Source organism: Colias philodice, chromosome 29 (assembly GCF_061535455.1).
Source record: "Colias philodice isolate Cphi_HAF_F1 chromosome 29, ilColPhil1 Martin Lab GWU primary, whole genome shotgun sequence".
NCBI classification, from domain to species: Eukaryota; Metazoa; Arthropoda; class Insecta; order Lepidoptera; family Pieridae; genus Colias; species Colias philodice.
In genome coordinates, this window is record NC_143114.1 from 6,565,137 (window position 1) to 6,577,502 (window position 12,366).

General features: G+C 35.3%; 1 protein-coding gene across 2 annotated transcripts in view; it reads right to left on the bottom strand.

The window, feature by feature from the left end:
* LOC149476050 (unextended protein-like) overlaps positions 1-12,366 on the bottom strand; it is a 39,102-nt gene that overhangs the window by 25,732 nt on the left and 1,004 nt on the right. For both annotated transcript variants that reach the window (XM_089712631.1, XM_089712630.1), the window contains exons 2-3: positions 2,879-3,562; positions 1,925-2,027 (exon numbers count right to left, since the gene is read on the bottom strand). In XM_089712631.1, coding sequence (XP_089568757.1) covers positions 1,925-2,027; positions 2,879-3,562 — 787 coding nt within the window. The remainder of the gene's footprint in view (positions 1-1,924; positions 2,028-2,878; positions 3,563-12,366) is intronic.

The following is a 12,366-nucleotide window of genomic DNA, read 5'->3' on the forward strand; positions in this document are numbered from 1 at the left end:
TTTGTCGTGAGCTTCGGTATGTACAATACATTCTTCACAATCACATTGTACTGAGAATTGTTCACGCATGTCGTTATCTGTGTTTCACCAACACTTACTACAGGCACCGTCGTTTGATTTGCCACTACGATTTCTCTGTTATCGTGCACCGGTCGTGGTTGGAGTAAACATTTCTGATTCGACGTCATGTGCGCGCTTGCGCCCGAATCGACGTACCAGTCTTCTGTGCTATAACAACCGTTGAAAAACGCCGCACTAAAAGCATTTACTTGTTTATTTGCTTTTAATTCTGGACACTTGCTTTTGTAGTGACCTATTTTCTTGCAATTATAACACTTTATTTGTTTACTGCTGGTTGAAGCGTCATTGTATGACATTGACGTTGACGTTGATTTTTGCTTGCGGTTAGTGTTGCTATTTTTTCCCCGCTGATGTTTTGACAAAAAAGCAGTATCCGCTCCAGTTGTACCAACCTCCGAACACATATCAAGTAATTTCGTTTTTATGACGTCAGCGCTAATGGCGATTCCGGAATGTTCTATAGCCATTATCATCGGTGAATATTTTTCTGGGAGTCCAGCCAAAAGTAGCGATCCAATCCACTCGTCTGTGATTTCGAAACCAGTCCCCTTCAATTTCTGTGCTGTATCCACCACTTGAGATACATACGATGTCATAGTTTCACAGTTATCGAGACGTATTGAAATTAATGTTCGAAGCAAACTTATTTTTCGTTGATATCCCGAGTCATCAAATAACTGTTTCAACTTTTTCCATACACCGCCCACTGTAGTCTCACTCTTGATATGCACATATAATGAACAGTCTATCGTCATCACAAGTTTCGCTTTGGCTTTCTTCATCTCATTTTCACTGATGGCCGCCGGCACGTTTTCAATGTCAATGCCTTCCAGCAACAGAAAATTACTTGCCGCGAACGCCCAATCATCGTAATTTTCGCGTCCTTTTAACTTAGGCACATTTACTAAATAGCCTGACATCGACATTATTACTTTTACACGATAAAACTACTAGAAAAAACTTGCAAATATGTGACTGGGCCCATAACCTAATAAAACTAGGAAGACATCTTGGAATAGACTAACTTTATTAATTCATTACACAGACAGTGTGACCAGTTTATGCTCATAGATAATAAATGCTATTTTGTTACAACAGATACAACAGAACTTATTTCTAACACTAACACCCCCACACCGACCGGCAAAGCGAAGATACTTTGTATGCTATGCAATATCTTTGCCGCGGCAGTCTCCGAGTGCCACACGTCTTTTTTTAACTACAAATATTTCCCCTGTTATCTCATCAAAAGCAAATAAATGCAACAAATTTTCAACAGAAGCTTATAGCTCAATCATACAATGTTCCATCGATTTATGGACAGTTAACAAGACATCTTCTTCAATCCATTAAAATGCACGCCCACAGTGCACGCCACTCTCAAGGGAAACTAATATCTGATATTTTTGATATGAAGTTTGCACGAAACAATTTAAGATTTCCATTTCATTTTGTATGGTGAAAATTGTCATTTATTATTGCATTTACGTTTTTTATAATAAAACAATTTCGAAAATTCATCCACCAGTTCTACATTATTCATGAGTGATAACAAATTGTACAGTGAAATATTTTTTTGTGAGATTTTGCATCAAATCTCCTTTCGCAATACTAATAAAGAACTGAGGATTTTTGCCTCAAGATTAGTGTCCTTACAGTCACGGAAGTATTATAAAATCTTTCATTAAATCCTGACTCCTGAGTAAATAATCTATTTCTGCTAATAAATTAATAATTATTACATAAGTGTAGTAGAAGGTTGTTATTTCTCCACCAATAATACATATATTATATACCGATGGCAAATCCCTTTCAACAGCGCGATTCAAAACTCGGTACTCACCATATGTTCCCCTTTGAGCAGAAACTTGCATGGCTGTCCATACTCAAGCGCGTCGTGTGTGAACGCGATCACCGTCCTCTGGCTTAGACCTTGTCCAAACAGCCTACATCATAGAAACAACAATCATAAACTAATAGTACTTTAATTGGCAATTACTGTAACATTAACCAGCTGTTAGAATTCTCTAGATTTAAATATCTGGTGCCTTATTTCCTCTTATTTTTATTGTGGTCCTCTTTCGAACTTCTAAATGCCTATTATCTGGCAGACATATCGTGACGTTCGGCTAACACCTGATTTGTTGTTAAGCACGAAAATAAAGGACCTATTCATTCTAACAGATTTCCTAAATTTAAAGAAAAACTTTGAGAATCTTCAATAATAATTAACAAAGAACAATACATATTTATTAATATCTAAAGACTGATAAAAACCGGATTATACCCAAATACCTGACAAACTTTGATACTACTTTTCAATTTAGTAACACGATAATCCTACATTGCAACTGACTTTTGTCATGACCTCTTAGTGTATCGATTCCCAGATTGAGTAGTGATGACCAAGAACCTTTAACGAGATTTTAGTACGTATATCTCATTATGAGGTCATGAAGTCTTAAAGCGTAGTTTTCAGGTCACCTAAATAGGTGTAGACAGTACATTATTGATTATGTGTGATAAAAGGTCTAAATAAATTTTATAATGGAGTCGTATACTAGAAAGAGCAAATCCAATACCCACTGCCTAAAAATTGATTAATAAATTATTCAAACGTTATTAATCTCGAAAATACAGGCTACCCCTTTTTGTAAATAATAATTTAAAGAAAAAAATTGAAGGTGATGAAGTATTTTAAAACTTGTATAAAGAACATCGCAGAGATTCGTACGCAAATACTAGTTCCGAAAGCTAGTTTTCCTTCTATAAAAACACCAAACCGCGCAGTACTTACCTTAAAGTGACTTTAGTATCAGCCAGAACACTAGGTATACCGTCCTCCAATATCTTCGGATCCTTCTCAGCCTCTTCAACTCTCAAACCATCCAGAAATATAGCTGCAGAAGATTTAACGCCTGTGAAATCTGTTACTTGGAACATGAGCTGTCTTTTCATTTTGGCGCCGTCAACATTGAAGTCCTCCTTGTTGAAGGACAGGCTTTCTAAATTGTCTGAATTCTCATATCTCTCTGTGTCTACATCACTATTATTAATTGCAACATTATCATCTATTATAGCTTCACTATCATTACTTTTATGTATCACAACTTTATCTAAATCATTCGTACTTATGTTTCTTTTGCTAATATCGTTATCTGTGCTAACATTACTTTCTTCTTTTAAATCAGTTTTATTAGCCTCCCTTTTTCTTCTATCAATATAATCATTACCATTATAAATAACATTGTTATTAATATAATTTTGTTCTATAAGATTTTCGTATCCTATGTCATTAAGAGGTACATATTTATCATCTATTAAAACTTCGATTGCGTTTCTTTCAGCTCTGGAGGGCTTCGCGACATTTGAAATATAATTAACATCTGTATCGTGGGAGAGATCCGCCCATTCTTTGTTTGTTTCTTGTAATTCATTGGTATCTTTAGGCGCTTGTAATTCGTTGTTGCTTTCGGGAAGTCTGTGAACAAGAATAGAAAGATTAGTTTGATGGGATACTGAACAAATGATGCTCAGTGTTGAAGGCTTCATAATAAGATTTTTACTTTAATTGCATCATTTACTGGTAGTATACAAGTGTGTAAAAAAACTGTACTGTTAAAATTTCAATTTATTTTTGACATTGTTCACATAAACAGTACTCTTAGTGGCAAATAAAAATACCATAATGAAACTTGTTTTATGTAGAATCAATTATGCGACATGTGACACTAATAATGTAATAATATATCAACTAATGTTAGAGCAGTGGTGGCTCAGTGGTGAGACCTCGGACTTCGAATCGATAAGTCCGGGGTTCGAGACCAGGCGAGCGCGCAGGAAATAAATTGATTTTTCAATTTATCTGCGCATGTTGTAACATCACCACTGCTCGAACGGTGAAGGAAAACATCGTGAGGAAACCGACATGTCGAAGAATCAAAAGTTCGACGACATGTGTCATCCGCCAACCCGCACTTGGCCAGCGTAGTGGATTATGGCCTGTACCCTCATAGGAGGCCCGTGTCCCAGCAGTGGGAACGTATATGGGCTGATGATGATGATGATGATGATGATAATGTTAGTTGTAGGAGATGTTCATCTCCCAAATGCTGTGGATTATAATCAAAATCCTAATTGTAATAAACTTGCAGTAAGAACGGATTAAGCTGACCTTTGCTGCATATTACGTAATACATCTACACTAATATTATAAAGAGGAAAACTTTGTTTGTTTGTTTGTTTGATTGTAATGAATAGGCTCATAAACTACTGGACCGATTTTAAAAATTCTTTCACCATTCGAAAGCTACATTATCCACGAGTAACATAGGCTAGGTTTTATCCCGGAAATCCCACGGGAACGGGAACTATGCGGGTTTTTCTTTGAAAACGCGGGCGAAGCCGCAGGCGGAAAGCTAGTATTTTATACAGTGATAACAAAGAATTTCGGGTTACATCAATGTCAATGTAGATAAACCGTACACGCAGGATAAAGGCGTACACATGCATAATCGTGTTTTTATCTGATACTAGCGGTCCGCCCCGGCTTCGCTCGTGGTACATGTTTACGTTTTCTCTCCATAAGAATCATCCTCGTACTTCAAGGAATATAATAAAAAAAGAATTAACGAAATCGGTTCAGCCGTTCTCGAGTTATGGGCTTACCAACACATTTTGGGATTCATTTTTATATTATAGAAGATAGAAGGGAGAAACATGGGAACATCAGCTTTTAATGCTCTATTAGGCACATGTATTCAATTAATATTATCAGTCCACTGCGATATTCATATCGCATACGAAAATGCAGTTTCAAGTTTACAACAGTTAGAAACTCTGACCTATCATTGCGTCTTTACAAGGTCTCCTCTGAAAATCAGTCCAGTAATAAGTGTATAATTCAACATTTTATTTGAAAATTGGCTTTGCTGACGGGGAGTTTAGCACATTTGCAGTAAGCGTGAACACATTTGAACACTTTAATTTATATTTTAGTAAGTTCAATAAATCAGAGTTTTCTTTTGCTTGTTACCCAAGCATTTGGTGCACGCAATCCTTACTAATGTTATAAATGTGAAAGTCTGTCTGTCTTTAAATTTGGGATGAAAATAGTTGAAAAATTGAAAATGTTGACGTCGATGTTGTATGACATGTTGTTTGAAGATATTTAAACCAGTTGAATACATGAGTCAAATATAGTTCCCTTTTTTAAGATGTTTCAAGATAAAATGATAAATGTTAAAAATAGGGGCTGAAAGGTTTGAGAGTCTCGTTTTAGCTATGGTGTCGAAGCCACCGGGCATAGCTATTCATTAGTATAAAACAAAGTCGCTTTCTCTGTCCCTATCTCTCTATGTATGCTTAGATCATTAAAACTACGCAACCGATTTTGATGTGATTTTTTTAATAGACAGAGTGATTCAAGAGGATGGTTTTACTATATCATTAATTTGGTTTTAAACGAAGCGCGCGAAGCCGCGAGTGGAAAGCTAGTATATAAATATACAAAACAAATCGGTACACAGCAGCCAACCGTCTACACTCTACCGTCTACGCTATAGTAACATTGACACGAACAGCTGTTACCCTATATTTATACGACTTCATTCACACCACACGTATGTGTTAAATATGTCGCAGGCATCTGGTTGAATATGCTACTTGATTGAATGACTAGCGCGTTCATTGAATGACGACATCTCATTGAATGACATGGTAATTGCTAAAAATATGACGTTTCAAAAGTGCTTCTAGAAGAAGTCTAATTGAATAAATAAATGTTTGAGTTTGACTAAAGGACAACTCCTCAATTTTATTGTAACGTCCAATGTCTTGACAGAACGTCATTTAGCATAGTCGTTGGCTTGGATAAGGGGATGGGTTTTTTATTTCCGATTACTATTTAGGAAATGCATATATTTCCTAGGAAATATGATTATTACAATTGATTTCCGACATATCCGAGCGATTTAATTAATAACATACGAATACTAGGAATTTAATAAAATGACGGATTTAATACATTTCCAGTAACATATACTTACAAAATAATACTATCCAATGTGACGCAGTTGGCCGACATCGTTTAGGTATTTGAGTTATTTGCGGAGATCTTAGCGAGATATGCATATTATATTTAACTAGTTGGATCCTACGGCTTCACACACGTGGTACCCGTGTAGCGGTGGATTTACACCAAACGAGCGAATGCTCATTCTAACCCCACTATGTCAAATTCTTTTAGTGTAAATAGGCGTAGAGCATTCTTTCGTTGTTCTTAGTGCGTTCGAAAATACGAGTTTTCGTTTACACTGAAAGATTGCGAATTAGTGCTCTTGCTCTAGCTCTATGTTCATTTGTTAAAGCACCGTGATGGGTATGAGATGTTTTACCGAGTAAAAAATTAGCCAAGATGTCACACTCCTCAATAATTATTAATTATCACTTATCAGCCACAATTTCACGTTTACTTTTTGAAGTGAAAGTTCTTTAAGGCAATACGGCAATACCATCACGTCATGGAGTAAGGCGACGATTTTGGTATCTTTGAACCTTGACAAAGAAGTTTCACTTCTGACACGTGTGTTCGGCATAGTTCGTCTTTTTTAGTAGTCATAGATTACAGGAAGTATTAACTAGTTTTACGTAGTAGGAACTAACAAGTTGGATGTAAAAATATACATATAAGCCATTATTTACGTACCTACTATGTTTTCAATAAACAGAAAAAGATTAGCTACTACCCCTCATCTATACTAATAATTTAAAGCTGAAGAATTTGTTTGTTTGAATGCAATAATCTCAGGAACTCCAGCTCCGATTTGAAAAATTCTTTCAATATGAGATACTCCATTTATCGAGGAAGGCTATAATTCCTATAAATCATAACCTAAGTCCAGTAGGATAAAAGCCATGCGGCTAAAACCGCGGGACACAGCCAGTCATACTATATCCTAATTCACACGAATTCACTCGAATATACGAAAGCTAATCCATATGTAAATTTAGGGGTAATTTATGAATTCCATGGCCGAGGGGTGGGCGCATTTTTATTACGCACAAAGGTCACTCTAACGGACGAGCCCTTATCAACATGACGATAAGAATCACATTATGTAACTACACTATCGCAATTTTTTAATTGACTTCAAAAAATATCACTTCGACACTTGTTATTTCGGTAAATTTTCTTACTTACCCCCGAAAGGCGTACAATCGATATCGCAGTCCAAAATTTTGTTTTCAGAATATTTGTCTGTTTGTGTGTATGTAATGTCCGGGCTAAACTCAGATTAAGTACTGCATGGATTTACTTCAAAGGAGAATGGGCAAATTGGGCCTGAAACTTGGGCTAAGACCAATACACACGAAATATTGTTTTTGTGATAGATCATTACACATACCTTACGAAAAAAATAAAATAAAAAATAAATCAACCGGGTTCTTGTACAGTCAAGGCAAAAAGTTTTATTTATTTGGCTATTATTTTGCGCACAATAACGGTGTATTTAATTCGAGTGAAGTAGGTAAATATAAATCTAAATGTCACTGGAGTGACTGAGTTTAACCACAAAAAACGTCTAACTACGTTGAATTATAATAAACACGGTATAGCTGTACCTGTTACAAAACATAATATTAGTGTATTTCGGTTATTAGAAGGCTTAAGATTAGTACGTATTTGTAAGTGAAAGTGAATTGGAGTAACATAAAGATATTGTCATTGTCTTATAACAGTTATTTATTGCAAAAAATATTATACACAAAGAAATAAAACTTGATGTGACTGTACAAAAACCCGGTTGATTATTTTTTTATATATATTTTTCCCGTTATGTATGTGTTATGATCTATTATAAAAACAATATCTCATGTGTATTGGTCCAACTCAAGGGTTCAGGCCCAACTTCCATAGTAAAATGCCCATTCTCCTTTGGAACAGTCACAGAGATAGCTTGAGACCTGAGAAAGCACATGGGAACAGGAACTATACGGGTTTTTCTTTGACTAAGCGGGCGAAGCCGCTTGCGGAATGCTAGTTTATAATATTAATTTAGATACCAAATATTATGAGATAAGACTTTTTTTATTACGTTTGAACTCGATAAGTACCTACTGGAATAAAATCCATCTTTTAATATTAATTCATCTCAGCTGCTGATCTACATTCGTTCTATAGCCTATTGTCTGTAAAATTTTTATTCAGCACTATAGCGACTGTTCTTTATAATCTCAAGGTCACTCGAGGTTAGGGTTGCCACCCACACTATATCTAGTATTGTGCTATACCATATCATATAATTTCGTGCTATATTTTACTCAATTGTACTATACGTTATAGGACGATAAAATAGTACGAATAATACTATATTTTCATCGGAAATTAAGTTGATGAGCATTTTTAATTGATTGTGAATGAAACACGCCCGCCACGCAACCTAAGAATCCATACTAATATTATAAATGCGAAAGTAACTCTGTCTGTCTGTCTGTTACTCAATCACGCCTTAACTACTGAACCAATTTGCATGAAATTTGGTATAGAGATATTTTGATACCCGAGAAAGGACATAGGCTACTTTTTACCCCGGGACATAGGATAGGTTTTATTCCGGAAATCCCACGGGAACGGGAACTATGCGGGTTTTTCTTTGACTGCGCCGGCGATGCCGCGGGTGGAAAGCTAGTAATAAAATAAGACAGATAAATAAAGCGGTTGGTTCCTGAATTGATTATATTTTGATGTTAAGAACTTTTAAAACTGTATAATAGTATATGCTGCTAATAATATGTTCTTGTATGTGATATGTAAGCTTTCTCAAATCTTAATAAAATAAATTCTCCATCCAGAAACCGGTAAGTTTGATAACATAAGGAACACATAACTACAAACATTTATAATAATCACCAAAAATAAATGTGTTCTATTATTCCCCGAATTTCTCAATATACATATTATGTATATTTATTTCTAATGTTATGAAAAATATTTTTGGCAACCCTACACAAAATCGAGTCATTGCGTCATCAAGATACAAACAATGCTACGTTGAGGCTGAAAAAATGCAAATTTCTTCACTGACTGATCTTTTTAGAGGTGAAATAAAACGAAAGAATAAAACATTTATTTGCTAAAGACCAAACAATTTGCAGTTTGCATGTAAATAAAGAGCTTATAACTAAAAATATGTGTTTTGATGTTAGTTTAGGAATTTATAACACTAAACACTCTCCCAGGTTTCACCCGTGTTTGGTAAGGGATAAAAGCTAGCCTAAATGTTACTTAGTAAAGATAAAAGCTTTGTAAAGGTAAAAATAATTTTAAAATCGATCGAGTTGTTTTCGAGCTTTACCGTTACAAACTTACAAGCTAAAAAAACATTTGAAAATCTTTCAAAAGTAGGTCGTTTACAGAAACACGAGCGATGCACAACAAAACTCAAACTCACACATTTATTTATTCAATTACTAGCTTTCCGCCCGCGGCTTCGCCCGCTTTGTCTAAAACATAATAAATTATATACTAAAACGTAGTAACTATATTGTTATTATTCTGTGCTAAAACCTTCCTCTTGAATCACTTTATCTATTAAAAAACCACATCAAAATCCGTTGCGTAGTTTTAAAGATTTAAGCATACATAGCGACAGAGAAAGCGACTTTGTCGATTCGGTTTTGACTCTACAAAGCCTCTCTTTTTAAATACCCGATTATCATAAATCCTAGGCCCTTGGAAATATCTCCTTAACTTACTTTCTTACGTCCATGTAGACAGATAGGCTAGACAAAACAGATAAAAGCCCTCAACACAGTCTAGATTCAACAGTCCTTTAGACGCCAGACAAAACATCGATCACGCGACGAAATTGTTTTGTTTCACCGGAAATCTCACGACTTCAGAGTTCAGACGGTGACGAAACTTGGCAATACTCACGCCGTAGTATATTACGCAACGCTAAATTTGATGAGTTTGCATACAAACAAAAAAAAGAATTGGGAGAACAACTAGATTTTTGTTACAGTGCATTTACAACATACAAAAGAAAGCTCATTCTAACCCCACTTTGTCAAAACTCAAATTATTTTAGTGTAAATAGGCGTAGAGTATTCTTTCGTTGTTCTTTAGTGCGTTAGAAAAGATTCTATGCAATGTTCTAATTAGGGATGTAACGATACCGATACCGATACCGATATATCGGCCGATATAATCGGCAAGCCGATAAATCGGTATCGCCGATTATAAAACAACCGATACCGATATCAAACAATTCAAAAAACTGCGCCCAATGAACGACGCGAGAGGCCGCCCGCGCGTGCGCACTTTGTTTTTTGAAAAAACTCTACCAATAGTAAAGTTTTATTAGGAACTGATTGTATGTGTATAACTTAAAGTTTAAATGACTTTGCAAAATAATAATATTAAAATAAATGATTTCTTGTTTTTTGATTTGGCATTGTTATTTAAAAGAATACGATTTACAGTTGAGTCTCTGTTAAATGTTGGTAACTTTTATGCATAATTCACTATTTATTTTTCTCCCAAGCCATCGATATCGGTATCGGTATCGGTATCGCCGATATTTTATTACAAATATCGGTATCGGTATCGTATCGGCAAAATCATGTATCGTTACATCCCTAGTTCTAATACTGAACAGCACTGAATACACGTTTTCGTTTACACTGAATCTGAATGAACTGAATCGTTTGATGTAAGTAAATGCACCATTATGTTGACACCATAGTAGATTTTTGTTTTGTATAATATTAAATATATTACTCGTAAATAATTTTACCCATTGAGCCTCGAACGACCCGATCGGTCCACGACACAATAGATTTTCTATTGTGTCTGGGATTCCAGGGCCTGAGTTATTAACCGATTGCAAAGGTATAGAAAACAGATAGGGAACCGGCAACCGCGTACCATCTTAGACCGCATCTTAGCTTTCCATCAGGCGAGATTGTGGTCAAGCGCTTCCCTATCTAGAGTAAAAAAAAAAAGATCTCCATTTTCGTCCATTTTCAATTTAAGTATTTTATATAAGTAGTAAATAAACACAACAGCTAGACTAAAGTTTGACCGCCTCCTTGTTACAGTGGTTGACGCGTGAGCGTAGAACCAAGGGGTCCTGGGTTCGATTCCCGGTGGAGACGAAGAAAAAAAAAGTCTCGGTCTGGCAGGACAAGTAGGTGACTTGTCCCTAAAGAAAATCGATCAGTGAAACAGATGTATGCATCTGCCCCTTATCCCAATAGGGACATTGGACTTCACTTTTATATAATTACTAGCTTTCCGCCCGCGGCTTCGCCCGCTTTGTCTAAAACATACTAAAACCTTCCTCTTGAATCACTCTATCTATTAAGAAACCACATCAAAATCCGTTGCGTAGTTTTAAAGATTTAAGCATACATAGGGACAGAGAAAGCGACTTTGTTTTATATAAGTATGTAGGGATTCAGTCAACACTATTAATAAAACAATTTTAACCAGTAACTTACAACATATAAAAAACAAAATAATTGAACACCCTCGCCTATGATTAAGCGAGTAGCATCAACATAGGAAGCCATATGAAGTATGATCAATACTTAATCTATCAAAGTTATTGAACATCTGCTTATTGGTAACTTACAGTAAAAATAATGAATCTATACTAGCGGTCTGCCCCAGCTTCGCTCGTGGTACATGTTTATGTTTTCTCTCCATAAGAACCATCCTTATTGTACAAGGAATGTTGTAAAGAATTTAAAAAAAAAACAGCCATTCTTGAGTTATGCGCTTACTAACACATTTTGCCATACATTTTTATACTTACATAATATTATAGATTGTTAAGCAGAAGTCTGTATGCTAGAACAGGCTAATCTCAAAAATCACAGGTCTATCTCACTGTTAAGTATTTAGTCTATTTATTGAGGTAAGCTACAGGCAATATATTATCATGCTTACACCAATAGGAGCGGAGCAATGTGGATAAAACCGCGGGCACAGCTAGTATTTCATACATTGCATAATAATTTGTCATACAAACATAATTTTCATATATAACTAGTTGTATCTTTGTAAAGAAATTAAAAGAATATTTTTAAAAATATTGATACTATACACTGGTGATCAGAGCTCAATGCCTTAGATTTAATAAAATTCAAAATTAATAATTTAGAGGGTATTTAATCATAATATGCATTTTTACTAAAACATTATAGTAAAACTAGATTACCGCCCGCGGCTACGCCCGCTTTGCCTAAAACCTAATAAATTATATACTAAAACCTTCC